At 46.0% G+C, this 27,078-nt stretch overlaps 1 protein-coding gene across 1 annotated transcript in view; it reads left to right on the forward strand.

Annotated features, from left to right (window-relative positions):
• The window catches only part of LCMT1 (leucine carboxyl methyltransferase 1), a 41,641-nt gene that overhangs the window by 1,283 nt on the left and 13,280 nt on the right, over positions 1–27,078 (forward strand). Inside the window, exons 2-5 of the mRNA XM_029948790.1 lie at positions 15,611–15,702; positions 17,733–17,854; positions 22,439–22,515; positions 24,225–24,286. Coding sequence (XP_029804650.1) covers positions 15,611–15,702; positions 17,733–17,854; positions 22,439–22,515; positions 24,225–24,286 — 353 coding nt within the window. The remainder of the gene's footprint in view (positions 1–15,610; positions 15,703–17,732; positions 17,855–22,438; positions 22,516–24,224; positions 24,287–27,078) is intronic.

Genomic DNA, 27,078 nt, shown 5'->3' on the forward strand with positions numbered 1-27,078 from the left:
TAAAATACTTGACGGTAACCTCTTACGATGAGGTGCATTTAGCATTTATTGGTAATATTGATTTATTTAATATTGGTCAGTAGAAGTTTTTGGAAACTTGCTTGCTTAAAGCAAATGGACTATGAAATAATTCAGACACAGAAAAAGGACAGAGTAGTGTAAGGAGAGTATGCCTTTTCTTGACTCTCTGTTGGACAGTTTTTATGATTTCTCGGCTCTTCTCTGCCTCAGTTTCCAGTGCCCTCTGTGTCACAGACACCTAAACATTGTAGGGAAAGTTTGGGTTTGGAACGGCAGAGACTCTAAAGCCAGAGTGCACATCGGCAGACTCTTGGGCTTTTTATTTTTAATTTGTTAATTTTTTTTTCATCTTAGAGCAAGAGAGAGTGAGTGAACAGCACTTGTGAGTGCGGCAGAGAGAGAGGGAGACACAGAATCCGAAGCAGGCTCCAGGCTCCAAGCTGTCAGCACAGAGCCCGAGGTGGGGCTGCAACTCACAAACCAGGAGATCATGACCTCAGCTGAAGTTGGACACTCTCCCGTTTTAGTCATCCAGGCACCCTTACCCTCAGGCTTTTTATTTTTATTTATTTATTTATTTTAATGGTTTTTTTTTTGAGAGACAGAGAGAGACAGTGTGAGCAGGGAAGGGTCAGAGAGAGAGGGAGACACAGAATCTGAAGCAGGCTCCAGGCTCTGAACCAACTGTCAGTATAGAGCCCAACGTAGGGCTCGAACCCCGAACCGTGAGATCATGACCTGAGCCGAGGCCGGACGCTTAACCGACTGAGCCACCCAGGCACCCCACTCTCAGGCTTTTTAAAGCAAACACAGATGCTCACGTCCTAGTCTAGACCCACAGATTCAGAATCTCCTAGGATAGGTCCCTGGCTATAAAGACTGGGCATGTTTGCCATCTGGATGCGTTTCATCGAGGCTTTTTTGCATTGGGTTTCCCCTCATCTGAAAAAACATGAAAAAAGATTGAGTGAATCTGTAAGTGAATGTTTTAAGACTCTTTGCAGGTCTTTGTCCTTCAAGTTCTCTGATATCTTCACTGTAATGTGTTAAACCCTTAAATATTGTCCATAAATCATGTTATTAAATAGCGATTCTTTGCATGAATCATGGGCAAAGCACTGCCCTCTCATTTCTGGAACAGGGAGAATAATGGTAACCTGCCTTTGGGAGGTCAGGATTAACGGAGATCAAGGATACGAGGTGGTTAGCACAGGATCTGCCACAGCGGGAAGCCTGTGATAGGTTACTACAGGTTTTGACTTCCCTCCATTCTGAATACTGTTTGGTTGAAGTTACCGAATACGGCATAGCTGTGCATCAGGCTGGGTCCTGCCGCCCTAGGTTACAGCCGAAAACCCCAGACTTAACATGAAGAAAGCCAGTTGGCCTCCCAAGACTCCTACGATTCTGACTTGTGTTGCATTTTGTTTTCTCCTGCCTTTCAGAACCCTCCCCTCCCAGGATAGTGATGATGTGAATGGTGTCAGGTGGCTGTTGGGAGGATTAAGTGTGGCTTGCTCCCCACAGTGCCTGGCACATGGCACGTGGTCAAGCCGGGTGGTCATTATCCACACTGTCCAAGTTGTCATCGTCGGTGTCATGACCAGCATCACGGACTTGTGCTCTCACTCCTGCCGCCCTACAGTGAGAACTCTTGTGATGGGACATTCTGGGTTTATGCTGACAAATGCCATTTGATTCAGCAGGTGTTTTTCCGGCACTTACTGTGATCGCTAACTCTCGCCACTACCCATCTCCCCTCTCCTTGTCATCCCTGTCCTGAGGTGCCCGCCCAAGGCAGTGCCCTCTGTTTACCCCTACCCCCTCTCCCCAGACCCTCCCTGTGTCCTGGGAAAATTCCACTCCTTCATGAACCTCGTCTCTTTCCTCAGCCTCTCCTGGGCCACTTCTTCCCTCTCTTCGCTTTGACCCTGATCCTTGCCTGGGGATATCCTTTCTTGAAATCCTCTCCGATGGTGCCTCTGTGTTCTCATATGCTGCATATTTCAGGATTGGGGGTGCAAGGTTTGTGTCCTTGTTCTTTACCCCCACCCCTGCCCCCCGTTTCTTTGAGATCCATGGTCCCCAGGTGAAGCACCCTCTCCTCCTCATTATGTTTTCCACTCCTGGTTATTCAGCTAATTCGTGGACGACTTGGGCGCACAGCCCACAGCCTTCCTGTCTGTCTCAATTCTTGGCATCAGCCTGGTCAGCATGTGGAGGACCCCGGCTGCACACAGAGCACTCATTTTCTGGAATGTCTCATCAGGAGCGATCACCTGTCCTCATCCACATCCATCACCATCGCCACAGTGACCCCCTGTGTTTCCGCCCTGGTGCTGCCCCACCTCCCGCATGAGCAGTGCAGCCGACCCGAGCTCTGTTCTCTACCTTGCTTGTCACTTACTTCCCCTTTACCCTTGGCGTGTTTTTCCTTAGGACCTGTCCCTTCGATGCCCCCACGAGGCTAGTGTCTCTCAGTGGAGCTTCGAGTTCCCCTTGAGAGGGCCCCCTGCGAAGGACAGTGGTGGGGACTGACTTGCAGGAGGTGAGGGAGTGAGCCCTGTGGATGTCTGTGGGAACGGTGTCCCAGCCAGAGAGCAGGGAGGGTGGGAAGCCCTGTGGAGAGAGGAACCCTGACCTGTTCCAGGAAGGACCAGGCCAGAGGGAGGGCGGCGCAGGAGGGCAGAAGGGGCCTCTGGGACCCATACTGGTGGCTGATGGAGGATTTTGAACTGAAGAGTGAGGTGACCTGACTTGGGTCTTATGGGGTCTCTTCTCTGTTGAGAGCAGCCTGTAGGGAGCAAGGACGGAAGCAAGGAGAGCAGTTAGTAGGCTGGTGGAATATTCCACGACAGGTGCTGCCGGCTTGGGTCAGGATGATCGCAGTGGAAGGGCTGAGAATCGACCCCATTCTGAGTCCGTTTTGAAGGAGGAGCTGATGGGCTGTGTGGACAGATTGGGTGTGGGCGAGGCCAGTGAGTCAAAGAGGACGCCAAGCCCTCTGGCTCCTCCCAGATGCGGCTCCCACCGGGAGGCCCCTGAGCCTGCAGACCAGGCCCAGCCCCTTCCCTGTTCTCTGTGCGTCTCCTTGGTGGCTGTCAGTCTGGCCACAGGGAAGGCTAATTGCTTCCTGTGTGTCTCTCCCACGAGAAGAAAGGTACAGGGAGGGACCGTGTCTGCCTCAGCCCCGTGCCTGCTAGACCCGCAGTAAGTATTTCTCAGAGGGCGACGGGCGGAGGAGCCGAGTGTTGGTACTCAGGGTGCACTTCCTGACGCGGTCTCCGTTCTGTGTCACCGGTTCTCAGTCTGCATGGTTTAGAAACCAGGCCAGCGGCCAGAAGACTGAAAACCTGTTGTCAAAATTCCAGCAGTGCATCTAACTTCAACCCAATCCACAAACGCCCCCGTTGAGGTGCAGGTGGGCCCCAGGATCCCGTCCCCAGAGAGGTGGCATTTTCCCAAGGGCCTAGGCCTTTCCACCACACTGAGTGCATCTTCACGGCCATGCCCGGAGTGCAGGGCTTGAGCTATGGACCCGAACTATTTGGAAGGTGGGGGCTGCTGCTGTTCGTTCTCAGAGATGACGTCACTTTAGAATTAGAATATTCTGGTGAGGATAAGTTAGCTGCCACACTTGCCCATCCAGAAAGTCAAACAAATCATGGATTTCATACACCCTTTCCCCATTTGTTCAATAAGAAACAAATTACATTTTGGAAGATATCTAAGGAAAGAAATGATCTAAGATCTAGAATACTAATTTTTTGTTTTAATAACTTTTTAAAGATTTTTTTAACACTATTATTATTATCATTATTATTGTTTTATTTCTATATTTTTGAGGGGGGGGGTGAGGAGCAGAGGGAGAGGGAGAGAGAACCCCAAGCAAGCTCAGTGCCATCTGCGTGGAGCCCAAAGCAGGCTCAATCCCACAAACCGTGAGATGATGACCTGAGCCATAATCAAGAGCCAGATGCTTAACCAACTGACCCACTCAGGTGCCCCTAAGATTTTATTTTTTTAACTTCTATTATTGTTTTTTTTATGTTTATTTTGAGAGAGAGAGCATCTGCACAGGGTGGGGGGGCTGACAGAGAGAGAGAGAGAGAGAGAGAGAGAGAGAGGGAAAGAGAGAATCCCAAGCAGGCTCCACTCTGTCAGTGTGGACCCTGATATGGGGCTTGATCTCACTGAACTGATATCATGAGTCAGAGGCTTAACTGACTGAGCCACCCAGATGCTCCCCCACCCCCAAGATTTTGTTTTTAAGTAGTCTTCTACACCCAATGTGGGGCTCGAACTCACAACCCCCAAGTCAAGAGTCACATACTCTTTGAGCCAGCTAGGTACCTTAAGAGTTAATTTTTTAAAGGGCAAAAGTGAATACATTTCCCCCACTCAGTACCCTAATTGGAATATACCATACATACAATTTTTTGTCTTGTTTTTTCCCCCTGTAATGGCTGAACAGTGTTCCACAGTGTGGTTGTACTTTATGTGACCATCCTTCTGCTCATCATGCGGGTAGCTGTGATTTTGCTATTAAAATAGGGCTGTGATAAGCATTTTGCATGTGTGTTTTAGTCTTCCAGTGAGATGGATTTCACGGGAGAAGCCTTTGCAAAATGGTCCTCCCAAGAGGTGGTGTCCACTTTTGTTCTCATGGTGAAAGAGATGCTAAGCACAGAATCTTCTCAGTCTCGTAAATTGTTTGTCAGCTGGCAGGTGGGAAATAATATCCCTTTAACATTTTTATTTTATTTAAAAATATTTTTATTATAATCACTAGGAAGACTGAGCATTTTTATTAAAATCTGGTTTTTAATGTTTTTTTTCTTTTATGGTTTATTGTCAAGTTGGTTTCTGTGTAACACCTAGTGCTCATCCCAACAAGTGCCCTCCTCCATGCCCATCACCCCTCCTCCCTTCTCCCCCTCCCCCATCAGCCCTCTGTTTGTTCTCAGTATTCAAGAGTCTCTCATGGTTTATCTCCCTCCCTCTCCCCAACTATTTTTTTTAATGTTTATTTTTGAGAGAGGGAGAGAGAGTGCAAGCGGGGAGAGGGGCAGAGAGAAGGAGAGAGGGGATCTGAAATAGGCTCTGCACTAACAGCACCAAGCCTGACATGGGGCTTGAACTCACAAACTACGAGATCATGACCTGAGATGAAGTTGGACGCTCAACTGACTGAGCCACCCAGGTGCCATAAGACTGAGCATTTTTTAATTAATCAGTATTACTGATATTTTTTTACATGATGCTTTTCTCTTTATCATTTTCCTGAGTTGCTGTCTTTTTCTTCTATTTGTGTTTTTATTGATCTCTAAGACTGTGTCATATGTATGGTAGTAGTCCTTCCCTACATATTTGTGATATTATTTTCTCTCAAACTGTTGCTTGTCTTTAAATGTAGATTGTAGCATAGATTTCATGATACGGAAATTCTGAATCTTTACGGTGCCAGATCTGACAGCCTAACGTTATGGCTCGTGGCTTTTGGATAATGCTTTAGGAGACCATTTTGAAGCATGACCCTTTCTTTGAGCACTTTTATGGTTTTGGCTTCTATTGCTTCAAGCATTCATCTATTTTCATAATCTTGTATGTTACAAGGTAGCAGTTTTTGTTCCCACACCGTCTATTGATGGTCTGTATCCCCCATTGCTTTGAAATATCACTTATACTGAATTTGTACATATACTTTAACACAGCAATCCGTAGATCATTTTTGACTTCCAGTTGGAATTGCTGTTTTCATCTTGATGCCTAAACATTTTGACTTGCGAAGTGTTAGTCGTAACTTGCCCAGAGCTCCTCCAGCTTGGGGTAAAACAGGGTTGAATCAGGGAATAGCACAATCTTCATAGTTCATTTGAGCAGCTGGACTCCAGGAAGAAAGAAAAGGAAAGGATACTAACAAAAGGCATGAATCTGTGAGAGCAATTGCTTTTCAGGAAATCCCACTCTGCAGACTTGTCCACACTTGTCATTGGCCAGAAGTGGGCATGTGGCCTCCCACCAGCTGCAGGAAAGTGTGGGAGGGGAGAATCTCTCACGGGGCAGATGGATACGTCACACACAATTGGGGTAAGGAGGGAGAGGTGAGTGGGTATTGAAAGGGGAACGTGGAGCGTCAGCTACATCTCTCACCTGTCTTTTCCCTCAGAATTTCCCCAGGTATTCTTAAGAAACAGAGGGGGAGGGGAAGGAAGAAAATGGAGGTGAGAGGGCAGGGGAGAGAGGGAGCTAATGTATAAAATGCTTATGTCTTCAGCATTCGGTTGATGAGTGTTAACACGTAGATATGCTTCCTCTTGAACAACATAGGTTTGAACTGCATGAGTCCACTTACATGTGGATTTTCTGATACAGTACTATACTCCAAACATATTTTCTTTATGATATTCTTAATATTTTCTTTTTTCTTAATGCTTACTTATTTTTGAGAGCGAGAGCATGCACACGAGTGAGGGAGGGGCAGAGAGAGGGAGAAAGAGGATCCAAAGCAGGTTCTGCCCTGACAGCAGAGAGCCCAATGTGGGGCTTGGATCCACAAACTGTGAGATTGTGACCTGAGCTGAAGTCAGATACTTAACCGACTGAGCCATCCAGGTGCTGCTCTTAATATTTTCTTTAGCCTCCTTTATTGAAAGAATACAATATGTAATAAATCTAACATATAAAATATGTACTAATCGACTGTTATCATAACACTTTTGGTCAACAGTAGTCAGTTCGTAGTTAAGTTTTTGGGGAATTGAAAGTTCTATTCAAATGTTTGACTTCAGAGGAGATTGGCACCCCTAACCCCAGTGTTGTTCAAGGGTCAATGGTATATCTGTGTACCACCGCCCAAAACAGGATGTGAAATATATCTGAAACTCTAGAAACTTCCCTTGTTATGTCTTCTGATTAGTCTCCTTACCCTCACCAGTCATTTTCTGATTTCAGAATCTGTGGTAGATTAGATTTGCTTGTTCTTGAATGTCATATAAATGGAATAATACAGTATGTGTTCTTTTGCCTTCTTTCACTCTGCTGTGTTTTTTGAGACGCGTCCATGTTGTTTGCATTATCAGGGATAATACCTGGGGTGCTGGGTGGCTCGGTCGTTTGAACATCTGACTCTTGATACTGGCTCAGGACATGATTTCACAGTTTGTGGGATTGAGCCCCATGTCTGGCTTTGCAATGACAGTGTGGAGCCTGCTTGGAATTCTCTCTGTCTCTGTCTCTCTCCCCATCTCTCTCTGCTCCTCCCCTGCTTGTGCATCCACACACATACACACTCTCTCAAGATAAACATTAAAAAAATTTTTAAAGATAAGACTAGATTCTAAAGTGGTAAGGACAGAGTTTAATCAGTAATAATTATTGCAATAAGGAAAAGAGTTTGGAGTGAATGAAACTCAACTTTGATTTGTACAGAGGACATTTAAATTTTTTTTTTTTTTTGATACTGAGAGAGACAGAGCATGAGAGGGGGAGGGGCAGAGAGAGAAGGAGACACAGAACCGGAAGCAGGCTCCAGGCTCTGAGCTAGCTGTCAGCACAGAGCCTGATGCGGGGCTCGAACCCACGACCGTGAGATCTGACCTGAGCCGAAGCCGGAGGCTTAACCGACTGAGCCACCCAGGCGCCCCCAGAGGACATTTTAAAGAGAGAAAGAGGGAGTAAGGTTAGGGGTGAAAAATCCAAGAAGTAAAAAATTACAAAGTCTATGAAAGGAATTGGTTCATGTGAAACCACCTGGATTTGCTCACTGGGCTATAGGGGCCTGATCTTTCAGTGTTGGCTAGAATAAACAATGGATGCTTTTGGCAGTCTTGAGTTTTCTCAGACAGGCACTCAGTGGTGCTGGAGTCATCCTCTGGTGGAGTATTGAGCTGTTAGAGTCTGCATAATTTTTATTAAGTCTCTATACAGGAAGTTAAGGTTGACCACTAGTTGAGAAGAAGGCTCAGAGGAGCCTGGCCAGAGTTTGGTCAAGGAGAGAGTCTTTGTCCGTATAAAGTAGTTTATTCCTATACATGTAGTATGACTATACCACAATTTGTTCATGTGTTTTCCCAATGATAGGACATTTGAGTTGTATCAAGGTTTTTGGTCATTATGAATAGGCCACAATGGACATTCTTATATAAGTCTTAAATTTCTCTCAGATAAATGTCTAGGAGTAGAATTGTTTAGTCACAGGGTGGGTATATATTTAACTGCTAGACTAATTTCCAAAATGGTTTATCAGTTTACACTTCCCACTAGCAATGTATCGAAACTCAGTTGCTCAACATTCGTTAACATTCTGTATTGTCAGTGAGGGTGAAATAGCATCTCATTATGGTTTTAAATTGCATTTCCCTGGTGACTAATGATCTTAGGTATCTTATTATGTGCTTATTAGACATTCCTACATCTTTTGGGAACTGTCTGTTCAAATCTTTTGCCCACTTTTGTTAATGGTTTTTTGGTTTTGACTTATTGGAGTTTATTATATATTCTGGATAGGAATTCTTTGTCAGATAGATGTATTGTAAATATACATACATGTGTAGGAAAATGAAAATTGAAAATATTTACAGTTGCATCAAGAAACATAAACTGGGTAGGAATAAATATGATGAAAGAGGTGCAACACTTTTACACTGAAAATTATAAAACGTTGTTGAGAGGACTACAAGAAGACTGAAATGAATGGGAGGTATGCTGTGTTCATGCATCAGAGGATTTGATGTGTTGGTATTTCTGTTCTCCCTGACTGGTCCATAGAAGCAATGCAATCCCAGTCAACCTCCTAGCCATGTTTTGTTTTGTTTTAGAAGAAATTAACAGATTGGTTTGAAAATGGGCATGGACATGTGAAAGGTCTTGAATTGCCAAAAAAATGTCTTCAAAAGAGGAGCACAGTTGAAGAACTTAAACCGCTTACTACTTAATACAGTAAAGCCACAGTCATCAAAGTCTTTGCCATAAAGAGAGATGAAAGAAACAGAATAAAGAATTCAAGAGACAGAGCAAACGCGAGTACTGCAGACTGATCTTCAGCCAGAGTGTCAGGTTAATTCAGTGGGGGAAAGGGAAGTCTTTTTAATGAATAATTCTGGGTAAACTGGATACTCAAGAGGCAACAAAATGGACCTTGACCTTTACCTTGTCCTGTACACATTAATTTGGATGGATCATAAACCTAAATGTAAAAACTAAAAGCATAAAGCTTTTTATATGAAAGCATGGGAGAATATATTGACAACCTTGAAGTAGAGTTTTGTATACAGAACACAAAAAGCACTAATTACAAAGGAGAAATAAATGCACTGAGAAAATGAGCAGGCAAGACAGACTGGGAGAAAATATCCAGACTGCATGTGCTTACATGTTTTATTTCTTCCCAAGGAACTTCAGCATAATTCAGGCCCATGACATCCTGTTACTGTATTCTGTATTCACTGGGTCTTTTGTTTAAGTCAGATATGAGACATTGCACCACAGGAACTTTCTGATTGATTTCTCCTCCTTAGTTTGCCCTCTTCCTTTTTCATTCATGCCTTGCTCGCTAGTCAATGACTACTTACAGTAGTCATATGAATCCTTGTAATGTAATTGGGTGTTAGACGAAGCCAGAAGGCAATACCAGTAGCCTCTGTTGGGAAAAAAACGATAGCCTGTGAGTTAATTGAGGCTCGGTTTTGTTTTGTTTTGTTTTGTTTTGTTTTAGGTGATTCAACCCTTAAGGCAGATCTACTTAAGAAAGCAACAGATCTTACAAGAAAGGAAACAAAGTGAAAGTCTGTTGAGGTACAAAGTCTGTTGCCCTTAAGACTTTCCTTCCTGCCTTCCATTTATAACCAAGAATAAAACCACCAAGAAATTGAAACAAAAAAAATGAGCCTAAAAAAAGAACAATAAAATTAAAAATAAGAGGTAGAGCAATATCCTCAAGACTAGTATGCATTGTGTAGTTCAGATTTCCAACCTGAAAATTGATGCTAAGAGTATTGGATTGATTTTTGCAATTACATTTAAATACATTGTATATGTGTGTGTATGTACATACATCACATATATATATATTTTTTTAGTGTAGCGTATATACATACAGGAATACACACACAGACACAGACACCATTTAAACAACTGAAGTGTCAGGGGAGGGATCCAAGACCAGGCGGATAAGGAGGTTTGAAGAGCAATAGAGTTCGGTTTCCTACAAGGTTCCACAGTGGGAGGGACCTACTTTCGCTCAGTCTGTAAAGCAGTGCCTTCCACTGGGAGTCATTATGAGGGTTGCAGGCGTCCCTGTTTGTCAAGCGTTTGGAATGATGGCCAGCATGGTGGTAAGCTCTCAGGCGTATTGATAGAAGTGAAATGAACCCAGCCTTGATCCTCGCTGGCCGGAAGAGCAGGGAGGGCCCTTTCCCGTCCTTCCAATGAAGAAATGCCTGGTGGAGGGCCTGGCACACCTCTCCCGTGAGGCTCCCTGTTGCAGGTGGTACTCATGCCAACAGGGCTGCGTCAGTAGGTGCTTCCGGAATGAAGAGGCGGTGGCACCAGCTCACTGATTCCCACGGGAGGAATGTGGAATGACTTCAGGTGGCACACAGGTGTTTGAAATTTTAATAGTTAGGTATTTATTATAGTATGTGTTAGAAGAAAATACCAGGTAGCACGTCAGATCTGAGTACTAAAAAACAGTGAGTTGATATAAAGAAATGTTCCACTAAACAGGTGGTATGGGAATGCCATGGACATTTCAGAGGCAATAGGGATTGAATGAAGACTGCGAAATAGGTCTTTCCAAATCTGAGGTTTTTGATTCTTTGGGTTTTAAACATGAAGTCAGGATATACAAAGAGAGGGGATGTTTTCTGGGTTTGGAGGACCCAGAGGACTGTAGTGGGGACAGACAGACAGCAGCACCAGACAGATGCACACAGTATCATAGTGTGGAGGTGACCACGGTTAACATTTGGGTGTTTACACATATGCTGTACGAATTCCTATGTTCACATGTCCGTGAATGGACACGTCCGTCTAACAGAATTGAGAACATCCTGTACATATGATTCTGCAGCCTGCATTGTTCCCCCGGCACATAACCCCAGGTTCAATGTTCCTAGAGAAACTTTTTTGTGTTCATTCCTATTTCCAGAGGGTAAAATCCGAGCAGTGGGGTCGTTTGCTCACTGCGTGTTTGTAACTGTTGGGCTTTGAATACCAGCAGCCGAAGGGCCTTGGGGCAAGGCCGCACCAGTTTACAGTTCTGGCGGCTCAAGTGCCCTCTTTCTCCTCCTCACCGAAGCCTGGTTCTATTAAAAACTGGTTTTGTTTCTGATTTGATAGGAGATCTACTGCTTGGTGCTTCTGCTTTCATTTTTCTTTTTCTTTTCTTTTTTTTTTTTTTTTGGTATTTATTTTGTATATTAAGTGATCGGTTTGCTCTCTTGTGTATTCCCCATTTTTGCCCTTTCTTCTAGGATATTAGGATTTTTTTTCTTACTAGTTTTTAAGTCCTTTATATTTTAAGGATGTTACTACTTTGTGACGTCACAGGTTATTTTCCTCTCTTGGTATTTGCCCTTCATGTGTCTGCCCGTGACATCTAAGCTTACTGTTGTCTGTGTGGTGAAGGCAGTATTGTATTTGATCCTTGCTGTGACACGCACTCTTGCGCCTTGACACCAGCTCTGATTTATTCTCCACGGGTCCTGCAGTCACTGCCGAGTCGGGTTAGAGTTGTCATTATCTGTGCAAGGGGATGTGGTCATTGTCGCTCGGGGTGAGGCCAGATGGCCACACCCTCAGCTCTTGGGTGCTTCTGTCCACCTGCCTTTTAAGGCCATTTGAAGAAGGAGCACAAATCCTGATTGCTATTAGAGAACCATCCATCAATACCTTCTGAGGAGATCAAGAAAGACTCAGTAACAGAACCTACATCTGGAGGGTTGGTGGTGTGGAAAGAAATCTTGGAGAGGAGTTCCTCTTGGGAACGCAGCCTTGCCAGAGCCCTTGGCAGCACGAAGGTCAGTCTTGTGTGGACACAGACACCCCAAAAGGGAAGACTTAACCAGCCTGGTGCACTCATCCATTTCCTTTCATCTGTTTAAATAAGTGTCCAAGGGATTTTGCTGGGGCACCTGGCTGGCTTAGTTAGTAGGGCATGCAACTCTTGATCTGGTTGTGAGTTCAAGCCCCACATTGTGCATAGAGCCTACTTTAAGAATAATTAAACAAGCAAACAAATAAATAAATGGACTTTTTCCAACAAGCACAAAATTAAAATTCTAAGCAGTATGAAAAACGTTAAGCTAACTGGCATTGTTTCTTCTTTCTTTTGTCAGTCTTACAGTTGATGGTGTCTTAGGATGAAATATGGCATAGGGTTAGTGGAGAAAAAATTTAAAACATAGAGATAAATTAACACACACACACACACACACACGCCAGAAGCCCCTGAGATAATCATTGTTAGCATTCCAGTACCAGTCCCCTAGTGCTTATCTGTAAATGCAGACACTCACACATAGACACATGTATTCACGGGCACGTTGTCTACATACGTTTTTGGCTTAACTGTTTCCCCCTCACGGTGTGTCTTGAGCATCTTGGTGTGTCTGATCCTTCTAGTTTCATCTGAGGTGACCAGATAGCGTTTCCTTGTATGGGTCCACCATGTCGAGCTGAGCTCCCAGTGGTGGCTTGTAAGTTCTGAAACAGGTTGCCCGTCTCCCTTTGGAGCTCCCCCCGAATGGTGCCCGATAGTCCTTTGACCCTTCCTCTTCTTACCAGCATGCTGTCAGCCTTATGTTGGCCACTCTGAAGGGCAGATCCATGACATCCTTTTTGTCCCAGAAACCGCTGGCAGGCTTCTGGATGTGAAGACTGGAAGGAGACACATGTTGGAAACATGACAAAGTCGGAGTCGTAAGGACTGGGATGGGATAGGTTACATGTGCTCACCTCTGCATGGTTTGGGACTGCCGCCCATGGCTGCAGAGATCGCTCCCTGGCTCCCACCAGGCCCTTTGTGGCCTGAGCCTGCTTCTCTCTCCACCACCATCTCCAGTTTCTCCTGTTTCTCTGCTGTTCTCCAGCCTCCCTGCTGACTTTCTGCTACTGGAACGTTCCAAGGTGCTTCCTGCCCAGAGCATTTCTGTCTGCTATTCCTCCTGTTTGGAATGCCTTTTGCACAGCTTTTCTCCAATTCTGTAAGGACCCAACCTAGCCAACTCCCTTTCCAGCGAGGTCTTCCCTCTCACATTCTTGAAAGTAGGGCCATCCATCCTCCGTGCTATTGTCCTTCATCTGTCAGAAGCTCTTATCTCTGTGTCTGCTTCACCACTGGATCCTCTGTGCCTGGCACGGAGCAGACACTCGATCAGTGTTGCTTGACTGAGGCAATTGCATGAAACCGACGGAGATTCCAGCCGCGGGGAGAGGAACCTCTCCTTGTCAGCCAGGAGAGGGCGGTAGGGAGTCTGATGCCAAGCTTGTCGGGGGGCCACCTGCTCAGCCTTCCAGCAGTCAGGGCTGCGGAGCCGTGGAGCGAGTGCCTTCTTCGTGGTGCAGAGTGAGGCGGTGGCTCGGTGTTGGTGAAGGATCCTCGCATTGGGTGTCAGGGTTGACCAGGTCTGTTCTAAGACCCCCTCCAACCCTTACATCCGTGTTCCATGACGTTCTCATCAGGAGTGTGTGGGTCTTGCTTCGGCTGCAGATGTGGCCTTTCCCACTAGATGGCACAAATAATTCCCTTGAGGCCAGGACTCCCCTACCCCGCCAACAGTGAGAACACTGTTTTCTTTCTTTAATCATTGAAGTCTAGTTGACATACAATGTTATATTAGTTTCAGATGTACAACATAGTGACGTGACCAGTCTGCACATCACTCAGCGCTCACCACAATTAAGTGTCGTCGCCATCTGTCCCCATACTGTGTTCTAACAATATTATTGACTCTATTCCCTATATTGTACTTTTCATCCTTGTGAGTGATTTCTAGAACTGGAAGTTTGTACCCCTTAAGCCCTCTTTGCCTGTTTTTTTCATGCCTTCCCCATTGCCTCTGGCAACCACCACTTTGCTCTCTGTGTTTAAGAGTCTATATTGTTTGTTTGGAGAACAGATTTTTCATTGCATTTATACCCCGAACACACACTTCAACAAAAGCTTCACAAACTGGCTTAACTCTTAGCAGTGTGTCATGCATACTGATATTGTCTGTATTACTCTATTTGACTGAGTTTTCACAGATGAAGACTTGCAAATGAAGACACTGATTTTAAGAGATGGGTGGGTCATCATTCATTGTTTGAAAAGCACTAGTTTAGACAGCCGAGTCTGTTCACCCTTATAAAACTTGGACAATCTGGGCTTGTAGCAAATTGTGTCCCTTAATGAGTACTTTGTGTGTTTCCGTGTTGAGTTGCTGCCTTGAGTAGCCAAAAGCATGTGCTTCCTTATGGGCGTCTGTGGATGTATGAACATGGACGTGAGAGAGTCTGGGATATGGGGGGGGGTAGTTTTGTACAGGATTAGCACCGATCAGAGTCAAGGTAGCGATAAGCCTTGTCAGTGGATATCAAGACAAGATAGAATATCTGCTTCTGGGAGCTCAGACCCCAGCTGGGTGACAGTCTCACACACACACACACACACACACACACACACACACACACACACACAGCTCGTCCCCTCTCAGCTTATTCATCAGACAACATAGAAATGAGCGCATACACTCAGGGTATCACTAAGGATGCTTCAGAGTGTAACTAACAGACGCCTGACTCCACTTGGGTTAATGATAAAGACATGTACAAACTCTCACAATGTCTGTTGAGAGGGAGAGCGGGCTGCAGGCCCACAGTGGCTTGCGTGGCCTTAGGGATCCAGCTTCCTTCCATTACGTGTCCTTGTCCTAAGGCTGGCTCCGCCCATGGTTGCCTGAAGACCTTCAGTGGTCACTGGGGCTTCAGAGCCCTGGTGAGAAACACTGGAACTTTGATTCCCATGGTGTAGCCTGGGGAGAGCTGGGTGACCACAGCATTTTCCAGGCTGTCATGTAGATCAGAGAGTGTAAGCGACAGTGGCACTGTCTAGGTTGTAGCCGTCCTGTTTATGTGTTCCTGGTTTTCCCACTAGGACCCCCTTAATTCATGTGAAATGACAGAGCCGAGGGAAATACTTAGGGAGTCATTGGTGAGTTTTACAAAATAATTCAACATCTTCTTTCCTGTGGACCCAGAACTTCTGGCTGAATAGAGTGTCTGAATATGTCTGGCCAGTGAGTTTGCTGAGTGAATAAATGGTTGCAGACCTTCTGGGTGAGATGTGAGGTGAGGTTCCATGCTCTCTAGGGTCCTGGGAAAGGAAGTAGCAGTCAGAACAGAGAGAGGTGACACACGGCTGCTGTGGGAGGGTGAGAGGCAGTGTACGTGAGCACACAGTGGACGGCCGTGCCCGTTGACATCTGGGCTGGAGTGCGCAACGTGAATCTGTTGGCCTTTTGAAGTAGACGGTTTTCCTCCAGGCCCTGTTCCTGAGAACCTGACATACTTACCTCTACTCACCTGCCTCCTTTCTCATCCCTTCCAGGTTTGCAGTCAGCCTTGGCTACTGGCATGACCCCTACATCCAGCATTTTGTCAGACTGTCTAAGGAGAGGAAGGCCCCCGAGATTAACAGAGGCAAGTGACCTTCTCCCTCCTCACTGTTTCCCCTCATCAGCCGAGAGGCTTCAGGTTTTAGGGATTCATTCTTCTTCTTCTTTTTTTTTTTTTTTTTTTAAACGATTCAGTGTTGACTCTCTCCAGGAGTATATGAAGTGCTTATTTCCCAACATCCTCACCAACACAGTGTATTATGTAGCTTTTCATCATTGTTAATCTGATACATGAAAAACGGTCTCTTACGCTAATTTTATTTTATATTCCTCTTATTTTGGGGTGAAGTTAAGGATCATAAATGTTTCTTTTGAGAGAGAGAGAGTAAGAGAGAGAGAGCGTGTGCATGCTTACAAGCAGGGGAGGGGCAAAGAGAGAGGGAGAGAGAGAATCCCAAGCAGGCTCCATGCTGTCAGCACAGGGCCTGATGTGGGGCTCAAACCCTTGTACCATGAGATCATGACCTGAGCTGAAATCAGGAGTCAGACACTTAGCCAACTGAGCCACCCAGGTGCCCCCAAATCATGTTTATATATTTAAGAGCCATTTGTATATCTTTCCCTGTAAACTGTCTGTTCATGGAAGAATATACTTTTTTTGAGCATGTGTACATGATAGTGACCTATTAGGCTCTGCACATCGTTTGTATCAAGGCAGTGAAAGGGTTGGAGACAGGAGGGTGACTTAGTCTCAGTCAGATTGAGAGAGTCGCCAGATGACACAGTTCTTGTGAGTGCAGGAATCTTGGCCCTAAAGATGGATACTATGGGTAATTTCTATAAGAAACGCAAAGCAGTTTTAAAGTGATGCTTCTTTAGAGTCAGGACATGGTATTTACTCTGAGCTGAGGGTGAAACCACGCATCACTGAGAGTGGACAGGGCCTGGCTAAGAGGCCGTAAGCCTCCTGTCCGTGCTCTTGAGGCCGCTTTCCTAACAAATGCTGCAGAGGCAGAGCCCTACCATGGTGCCCTGCGTGCCAGCGGCCCTAGGTGGCATGTCAGCCCTCCTTCCTTCCTTCTTCCTCTCCCTGGGTTCGCATCACTAGACTAGGGCCTCGTAGTAGGGGTGCGCTTCCCAAAGAGCACATGGGGAGCATCTTTAAAATTGTTTCCAAGGGGCGCCTGCGTGGCTCAGTCGGTTAAACTTCCGACTTCGGCTCAGGTCAGATCTCATGTTCGTGGGTTCGAGCCCCGCATCAGGCTCTGTGCTGACAGCTAGCTCAGAGCCTGGAGCCTGCTTCCATGTCTGTGTCTCCTTCTCTCTCTCTGCCCCTCCCCCTCTCATGCTCTGTCTCTCTCTGTATCAAAAAATAAATAAAACATTAAAAAAAATTGTTTCCAATATCTGATCCACTGTGGATGATATTCTGTAACTCATAATCAAAAGGTTTCCTAGCAAAGTAATATGAAAGAGACCTTTAAAAGACAAGCTCAAATTATGGACAAGTAGAATCCATAGACATGAAATTCCAATGTCAAAGTGCACGAAGTGTCTAAATGCTACTCAAATTTTGTTCTGAAAATAGTTATACTGTAAGCAGCAGGGCTTTAGAGCACAGATCGACTGTCTTCCTCTGTCCCTCTTTTATTTCTCATCTCCTTTGTTCCAGCTTCCCACCCCAGAGCATAACCAGTCAGTGTTTGAGGCAGCCCTTTGCCTGTGCCCCTCCCTTCTTCCTCCCCACCCCCAATATTATTTTCTGTAGGGTCTCACAAGTTTGAGTTTTAGCAGATCCTGAGTAGCTTTCATTTAGCCAGGAAAAAGCACATTTCCAAGAGGAACTTTTAGATCCAATGCTTTGTCTTTCATAAGTAGAATTAGGAGACATTGTATTTTTCTTAAGATAGTCCAACCATTAGGTAGATTGTGCTTAATTTGGTTCAAATAGCTTTCAGAAAAAAAAAAGGAAGTCGGCATTTCTCCCATAAGGTCTCCAGATAAACTGCGGCTCCTGCCGCAGGGCGGAAGGGTTTGTGTGGTTCTTCTGGTGCAGTGGGCTTTGCAGGGATCATCTCCATCATCGCTGAGCGATAGCGTGTCTCTGTCTCTCAGGGTATTTTGCTCGAGTCCATGGCGTCAGTCAGCTTATAAAGGCATTTCTACGGAAGACAGAATGTCATTGTCAAATCCTCAATCTCGGGGCTGGGATGGATACCACCTTCTGGAGATTAAAGGTAAATGAAAAATACCACCCCTTCTTTCCCGAATTGTTAATCCACCAGGTTCAAACTTTGAGGGGCGCCTGGCTGGCTCAGTCGGTTCAGCGCCCGACTCTTGATTGCGGCTCAGGCCAGGGTCTCAGTGTGTGGGGCAAAGCCCTACTTCGGGCTCTGTGCTGACGGCGCAGAGCCTGCTTGGGATTCTGCCTCTTTCTGTCTCTCTCTGACCCTCACCCCCTCTCTCTCTCAAAACAAATAAATATTTTCTACAATGTTAGAAATACATGCAACGGGAATGCAGCGACTGCCTCTCTCGCGTCCCGTCCCCATCTGCTTGCACCTGCTGCACACCTGGCGTCAGCCCCGTACTTAATGTCACCAGAGCCTTAGCTCCTGCTCGTACAAACGGGTTGTAATAAAACCCTTGTACACATTTGCTGTGCACGTGTGCAAGAGCGCTGTCGGTGGAGCCTCTGAGACTGGGGCCCACGTGTTTGTCGTTTTGACAATAACAAAGATTTTCCTGTCATTCAGACGGTGTCTGCAGTACAGTTTGGAGATTTGCTGGGCTGGGTGATGGTAACATGGCACAGAGCCCTTTCGTAGCCATTCTCTGATCTTTTGTTTAAAGTTTATTGATTCATTTTAAGAGCGCGAGAGATTCCCCAGCAGGACTTAGATGTGGAGCTGGAACCCACGAAGCGCGAGGCCATGACCCGAGCTGAAATCAAGAGTCAGCTGCCCAGCTGCTGAGCCCCCCAGGCGCCCCTCCATTCTCTGACCTGATCCCTCACCTCCTTTGTTAGGGACCCACAGCAGGTATGATTACAGTCCCTCGCATAAGAGGAAGCGGGTCCAGTTAGGGGCAGAATCAGGACTGCAGGCCTGGTTTCTGATTTGGGCTAGAATCTTAGCACCAGCCTTCTCCCCACAACGATTTCATCAACTGCGTTTTCTGTTTTGTAGGTTTGTTCAGATATTTCTTGGTTCCTCTCTAAGGTTGGTCATGGGGCAGTCCTGGGTACATGCATTCCCCAGATTCTTGCAGAAGTTCACCAAGATAAGTTAGAGGTGTGGGCCCCATGCGACCTGAGTGTGTCTTTTGTCCCTAATCAGCTCACCTGATAAGGTCTGCAGTCATCAGTGCTCCCAACTCTTCTCTCACTGAGGCAGGAAGTCAGTGGCCTCAGCACAGCCTTAGTATTGAAGCTTTGCCTCTGCGTTCTTCATTCAGGGTAAGGGAGCTAACGTTTCTGAAGCATGTGCACACACGTGACCTCAGGAGTTAACATGGGAGCTCTGTGCGGGGTGGGGAGTGGGGGCACACAGAAGGGGAACGGGGAGCTGTGAGAGCTCATGTCTTCCCCAGATCAGACAGCCAGGGCATTGGAGCACCGAACAAACAACGGACTGCCATTCGTCTGAGTCCAGATTCCTGCCTTGTTCTCCCCATAGAGTCTGGGGCTGCCCTGGGGGGCTCTCTGCCTGTTTGGAGTCAGTGGTGCCTCCGTACCTTAGAGACCACGGTGCGGTGGAAGGGACTGGGCCTGACACCCTTTCAACTCGCATCCGTGGTTTGGTTTCTCCCCTGCCGTGTAGGCGGGTTAATCATTAAGAAGTCTGAGATTTTTATTTCGGAGCAAGGTACACTGAGGCTTATGCACCCCTTCTAAGAAAAAGGTTATGTGTCAGGAGTGAGGAAGGAGAATAGCACAGGGTATGAAAGATTTTGTGTAGATGTTTCGTTTTGTTTGTGATAATGATATTGGTCTAAAGGGTTTTAAAAAAATCAAAGTTTCTTTTTAGAAAAATTATGCATGTTTGCTCTTTGGAGCAGGAGCTGAATGGGACAAATGTAAATAAAGTTTTATTGCAACACAGCCAACTCCCGTGTACCCGCATCTTCCCTGTGGCTGCTTTATCGCCATGGCCGTGGGCTGGGGGGTCCGGCAGAGCCCGCCTGGCCTGCAAAGCCTAGAATCCTGGCTCGCTGTTTGCAGCAAGTGTGCCAATCCGGTTTCCAAGCTCTCTGTGCTTCTGTGAAAGCCGAGGGAAAGTCCCGTCAACTCATCTAGATGTCCCACCTCCCACCGGGGATGGTCCCCTGGCTGTGCCAGCGGAGGCTCAACTGTGGGTCACAGGCTTTCTGCTGCCACTAGGCTGTGAGGCTGCTCTGCGTGATGTCAGGGGCTCATGGCCACTAGGAAAGTTGAAGGCTCCCATCTTCAGGCAGCAGGTGAGAAGAGGGCACAGGAAAGCCAGGACCATCCCAAACCGAGAATAAAGGGTGAGTGGAGCCCTTCAGGGGACTTCGGCTTCTTGGGGTCTCTTGAATTCAGTTTCCGCACGGCCAGAGGACCAAGGACACAGGGGGTCAGTGTCAATATTGGCAGCCTGTGCGGCGGGTGGCCCTGTGGGATCTGCTTGAGTCCGCGGGATTCCCTTCCCCTCATTTTTGCCCCTTTCCCAAAGTCAAGAAGGAAGATGTCTGTTCCATAAAAGCTCCAGGGGTGCCTTTTGGGAGCTTTCTCTCCACGGTGACCCTTTAGTTCGAATTCACAGGAGGGGCAAGGCGCGGATATGCGGCCAAGCTCTTTATCCAGTCAGAAGTCAGAGATGTAGGGTCGTATGCTGTCCTTCGTTTGCTTTCCATTGTCCTCATGGCCTTCTTTCTGGAATTTTAGAGTGTCTGTAACTCTTCGTATCGTGGGAGTAAAATTCTTGTAGGGTGCTTGGGAATTTCCTAGCAAGAGTCCTCTCCTGGTGTGCTGGAACCTTCCCTCCGAAAAGCTCCAGACACCCTTTACACGGCCCTGCTCTGCACACAGATGCCCTGAGGTTTTTCCGGGGGGTGAGGGGCCGCTGGCTCTCACAGCTCTGACACTTGCCCTTAGGGGTCACCTCCTACTGGAAAATGCTTGCTCGTGATTCCTGTCCCCCACTGTCATGCTGTTTCAGGGGGTCGCTCCCCTCCGTCCCTGCTCTCCATCGTTTGTGACCGTCCATATAAATGGTGTTCTGCAGTTGCTCAAGTCAGAAAGAGGAGTGTCATCCTGTCCCCAGCTTTTCCTTTATCCCGTCCTGCACCAGGGTGGCCCACCGCCGGGTTCTGGGCACCAACAACTGTTTTTTCTTTCACCCCCTATAAGTAAGTGGCTCTGTATTTGTGGAATGTAAGTACAGGTGGATACGGGGGTGTTAAAAGAGCGCTTTGGGGAGACCCTGGGAGGTCACCAGGTTGTGGAGCGTCTTGTGTCTCTCCCCACACTTCGGGGGCGTGAGGAGCTGCCGCCGGCCACACGCGGGGTGTCGCGGGGAGTCCAGACAGCGGTGTCCTTACAGTGTGAGCTGAGGAGAGAGTGCGTTCGAGAATACTCCTCGGGGCTGAGGGATTGACTGGACGGGACAGAGGTGGAGAGAATATTCGAGGATGGCCAGGGGGCGACCAGGCCGGGGCTGCAGAAGCGGGGCCAGGGTCGTGTGTGTGTGTGTGTGTGTGTGTGTGTGTGTGAGAGAGAGAGAGAGAGACTTGTGTGAGTATATGTGTGTGTCTGCCACACTTTTTCCTGTAAGGCTCCGTAAAAATAAATGTACATCCCAGGCCAAGCCCCCTATCTATGAACCTGTTCAATAAGGCTTTATTTAAAAATAAGTTTATTTATTTTGAGAGAGAGAGAGTGTACCAGTGGGGGAAGGGCAGAGGTAGGGTAGGGGGAGGGGATCCAAAGTGGGCTCCATGCTGACAGCAGAGAGCCCCCATGTGGGGCTCAAACTCATGAACCATGAGATCATGACCCGAGCCAACACTTAACCGACTGAGCCACCAGGCGCCCTGTACCCGTGTCAGTAAATGATAAGGGCACACACGTGGCACTTACTGAGGCAGGCCCTGTTGTGAGGGTCACTCGTGTGTACCGATTTCCTTGTGGATCCTCACAGCCCCGTGAGACGCTGTCACTTTCTCTACTTCGCAGACCAGGGAAACCAGGGCCAACCCAGGGAGCTGAGTGACCTCAGGGCCTCCCGGCAGACGGGCGGTGGAGCTGGGGCCCGAATCCCCTGTCCCGGCTCCTGTCCCTGGCTCCAGAGCGCCTACCCTTTGCCACCCGCCATGCGCTCCCCTCACAGAAAGAAGTAGACCTGTCACAACACAGTACCCATCCCTGCTGTGAGCAGTGCTTTGGGATGTGTGCTTGTTTTATTCCGTGTTATCCCTCAATAGCTGGTCAGCACCCCCCACACTGGAGTCCTGACCCTCTAATTATTCATCTTAGTCTGCATTTTGGAAAATTGTTAGGTCCTACTTTCCCAGCGCCTCTCAGCTCCTCGCCACCTCCATCTCTGGGGCTGCTCCCCCAGTTCGGGCTCCCCGTGACTTCTGTCCTGTCCTGCCGTGATAACCTCTCACTCCCAGCCTGCATCCGTTCCCACATGGAGACCACAGTCATCTGAAAGATACAGTTCTGCCCATATGGGTCCCGGATTGAACACCCTTCAGTACCCCGCTGCTCTTCGGGGCCTTGGACTCGGTACATGCAGGTGATGAGTAAGTGTCTGAGTGAGTACATAATTCTAAAAGTTACTGCGTATTTTTCTCAGGATGAAGATTTTCTCCCAAGTAAATACTTTGAGGTGGACTTTCCCACGATAGTCACGAGAAAGCTGCACTGCATCAAGTGAGTATGGCTTTGATCAGCGGGGAGAGCCCGGTCGGTTCAGCGGCAGCATGCGGGAGGTGGCCACTCGGAACGCCGGAGACCACGTTTAGGGGAGTCTTCCTCTTACCCCCTTTCCACTTGTTTTCTGGTCCCAAGATCATCATTCCAAACTGTCTTCAAAATGAAATATACCCTCCCATTAACATAATTTCTCTGAACACTTAAATGACCTGTAGTGGGTTAATAATCTGAAGTTAAGAAATAGTTTTTTTAATGTTTTATATATTTTTGAGAGGGGGAGAGAGATAAAGTATGATTGAGGGAGAGAGAGAGACACACACACAGAATCCAAATCAGCTGTCAGCTCCCTGTCAGCACAGAGCCCGACGTGGGGCTCCAAGTCATGAACCGGGTAAGATCATGACCTGAGCTGAAACTGGACGCTCAATCTACTGAGCCACTCAGGAGCCCCAGTAATGAATTTTTATGTGAATTCACACACCAGCTCGGAGGACTGAATGAGATGATCTGCGTGAAGCGTTTCCCACGGTGCTACAAAAGTGAATAAGAGCAGGTAGAGAAACCGAAGCTCAGAGATGTTAAGTTCATTTCCATAAGGTCACCTGTTGAGAAAGGGGTAGAGCTGAAATTTAAACCCTGACCTCAAGCCCAAGGTCAGATTTTCTCAGTGGTTTTAACCTATACTTCCTCCCCTTCTTTTTACATTAGTCATTTCAACAAAATCTTCATTCTTACATTTAAAAAAATTTTTAGTAAACATTAAAAATTTCACCTTGTCCTTTAAAGATGTGTATGCCTCACAATCTAGAAATATATATTATGTTTTTTTCCTGGTTTTTCCCCTTTTAAAATATAAGATTTAATTACACAAAATGTACATCTTATTTTTAAAAAATTTTTTAACTATTTATTTATTTTTGAGAGAGAGAGACAGACAGAGTGCAGGCTGAGAGAGGCAGAGAGAGAGGGAGACACAGAATCCGAAGCAGCTCCAGGCTCCGAGCTGTCAGCACAGAGCCCGACGCGGGGCAAGAACTCGTGAACCTGCGCTCAATCATGACGTGAGCTGAAGTCGGATGCTCAACCAACTGAGCCGCCCTGGCATCCCACAGAACACAACCTAGCTTGTTAGAACACTGTGTGGAATAAGAGTGGGTGAGCCTAACCTAATCCTAGAGGAGGTTTCCCAGGTGAAAACTGTGTGTATGGTGGTTGTGATACTGAATTTGGCTTTTTTTTTTTTTTTTTTTTTGCATATTCTGCAGGAGGGGAGAGTCACCACATAAAGTTACTGAACTTCAGGTCTGAGTAGGACTCAGTTTTTTTAGTTATCTGTGATTAATCATCCCCATGTTAAAAATTTTTAATGGAGTGAGCAGAGGCAAGAAATGAGAGACAGCTTGGAAAACACTGGAACATTTGGAAAACTACTGCTAGCCTATCTTTAGCGATTTCTAAGTTGTGAGTACTTCACGGCTCGACGTCACATCCTGAGTATAATGCTCACGGAGCGAATCTGAGAGCTGACCCACTGGATTTTTCGTGTGTGCTCCTCAGGTCGGACATACTTACACAGAAGGCCCTCTGGGGCCGCCCTCGCCTGCAGCAGTAGCAGGACCTATTTGCCGTTTCTGTAGCGGGTGTTTGCATTTTTGCAGTAACTAAGCAACTTGACTCATTGCTCTCTCTTTCCCGTGTCCCCACAGATACAAGTCTTTCTTATCACAGCCCATCATAGAGTTACATTCAGAGGACACACTTCAAATCGGCAAGTACCCTTCACCTGAGTCATACAGTATGGACTACCTCTCTGCTTGTCTTCCCCTTTTCTGCTTAAAAATGGCGTGTGTGTGTGTGTGAGACAGAGAGAGAGTCTGCGGGTGTCCACGTGATGTCACAGAGCATATACTCTTTGCATCACATTTACTATGCAGGAATTTGAAACAACGTTGAGTGTGGCTCTTCTTAGATGTACTTAGGTCCCAGTCTTCAGTCTTTTGAAAAAATTTTCAGTGAGTTGTGAACATTTTAAAAATAGGAGTTTTTCCCCCCCTGAAAATCTCAATTTCCAGCTTTCCTTGGAAAACTCCAGTCTGGCAGCCTCGGACCCTGACTGCGTTATGGCTGCTTCACCGAGCAGGAACGCTCCAGTCCCATCTCCACCGCTCTGTCGTCTTGTACCTGATCCACTTCGCCTGTTACCTTATGTCCTTGGTCCCAGGGCTCAGTTTTTCCCCTCAAGTTTTAATTATGAGCGTTTCCAACAATACTCCTCTCTTCAGAGCCTTTAAAACTAAGATAAACCTCTTCCAGAATGTTCCATTGTGTTCAATGTGTGTCTGACAGAGACATTCAAGGGGCTTCGTAATAATCCAGGTCCGACCACCTGCTCAGAGAGGGTGGCCTTCTTAGATGGTGGGCGGATAACACAGGAGACATCAGACAGTAGACAGGCCACCACTGCCACAGTGCCATCGCCATGCTCCTAGTGGACCTGTGCTTGCAGAAAAGAACATCTACCCCATCCTTTGTTTCCCTCCTACAAATTCCAAGTAGAATCTCTCAGGCTTTGCCATTGGCTGGCACATTTGCTTTCTCTACATTATAAGTGTCATAATATTCTGTATATTTGGTTATTACTTGCATCAGAATGATTACTTGTAATGAAAGGGCTAGCACTTTGCATTGCCTTTGATCCATCTGTGTAGAAATACATGAAGGAGAAAGTAAAGACCCTGCATAACCTCTCCCCCCACCACAATCACCAGTGTGCAGTGTGTTTTTGCCTGTGGATGGACAGTATACCGAGACACAGGTAAATACCATGCATAAGAAAATACACCCATAAATGTAATCCTGTGTCTTGCCCATAAAAGGTTCAATACATTTTTATTGAAAGAATGTAAGCACATTTTGAATAAATAAGCATACGTTGTATATCAACATATATTTGTTGAAGGATTGAATCTGTACTTCTGTAATAAATATGTGCCTATGTATAATTTTAATCAAGTGAATAATTTACACATACCATTTTGCAACTTGTTCTTTGTGCATCCTAGTGAATCATGGCTGTCTTCATGTTGTCCTGTTAGACTTCCCTCATGATTTCTGGTGCCTTTATAGGGCTCCTCTGCATGGAAATTCCATTTTACTTAATGTATTCACTACTTGTGGTCCTTGCTGCCTTGTTTATGGTTTCCTATGAAACAGTTTTGTAGAAAGCATGGGTGTATGTGCCTATTTTGTAGGAACTGCTGGTTCGAAGAATTGTACCTTACGAATTCTAATAGCTGCTGCCAAACTGTTTTTCTAAGACCCTTTTGACTAATTTATATTTTCTCTAGAGTAGATGAGAATTCTTCTTCTCTACACCCTCACTAACACTCCCTACTGCCATTAAAAACAATCTTTGCCAGTCTGCCAGATCTATGAATTTAAAGTTTTTGATAACTTTTTTTGTTTGTTTTAAATTTTTTATAACTTTGAATGTGCTAGTGAGGGGGAATATCCTTCCTTCCTTCCATTGGCCTGTGGGATTTCTTTGTAAATTTCCTTTGCTCATCTATTTTTTGGTTGCACTGTTTCATTTTCCTTTCAATTTATAGGAATCCTTTATCACATATCCTTTGATAAAAATCTCTTGTCAGGTAGGAGTTTTTTGGGCAGATTTTTTTCTTACCCTTTCACTTGCTTCTTAACTCTGTTTGTGTCTTACGTAAGCAAATTTCCTAGTCCTGTCCTTGATAGTTTTTGATCTTGCCATCATATTGAGAAAGGGACAGTTCAAATAAAAGTAAATGAAATACAAATGTGAGTGAAAATTTGAGAAAAGTGATAGGCAATAATAAAACTGACAAATTTCCCTTGAAAAATTGCCCTATTTCATTAAACCTTTGAGGCTGTGATCAGAAGAATCACACTGTTGATTTATCATCAGGAAAGAAAAGGTGCTGATAAGTTAAACCAAAACGTTATTGACTGATGCATCCTCATTTCAGAAATGTTAAAGTGTGAAAAAATATGCATCTTGGAATTGATAATTTTTTAAGCTGAAATATGCATGAGGGGAAAATTAGAAGTATATAGATGGGCACAACAAAAAGTAAGTCAGAATAAGTAAATCAAGGGACGGCTGGGTGGCTCAGTAAGCCAAATGGCCACTCTTGATTTTGGCTCAGGTCATGATCTCATAGTTCATGAGTTCAAGCTCCACATTGGGATGCTTTCGCTGCCTCTCTCTCCACCCTTTCCCTGCTCATGCTCATTCACCCCCCAAAATAAATAAATAAATAAACTTAAAAAATTTTTTAAAAATCAGTGAACCTCCGTGTACTCACCACTGAACGTTCACTGTGGCCAGTTTCATCTGGACAGTGGTTCTCAAAGTGTAGTCCCAGACTAATGGCATCACCACTCCCTGAGCACTTGTTAGAAATACAGATTTCTAGCTTTTGAAAGAATTTGAAAAAAATGTCTACTTCTGGAAGATCTGCTTAATCAGAAACTCAGAGCGTGGAGCCCATCAGACTGTTTTAACAAGCCCGCCAAGTGATTCTG

The sequence above is a fragment of the Suricata suricatta genome, chromosome 8, assembly GCF_006229205.1.
Source record: "Suricata suricatta isolate VVHF042 chromosome 8, meerkat_22Aug2017_6uvM2_HiC, whole genome shotgun sequence".
Lineage (NCBI taxonomy): Eukaryota > Metazoa > Chordata > Mammalia > Carnivora > Herpestidae > Suricata > Suricata suricatta.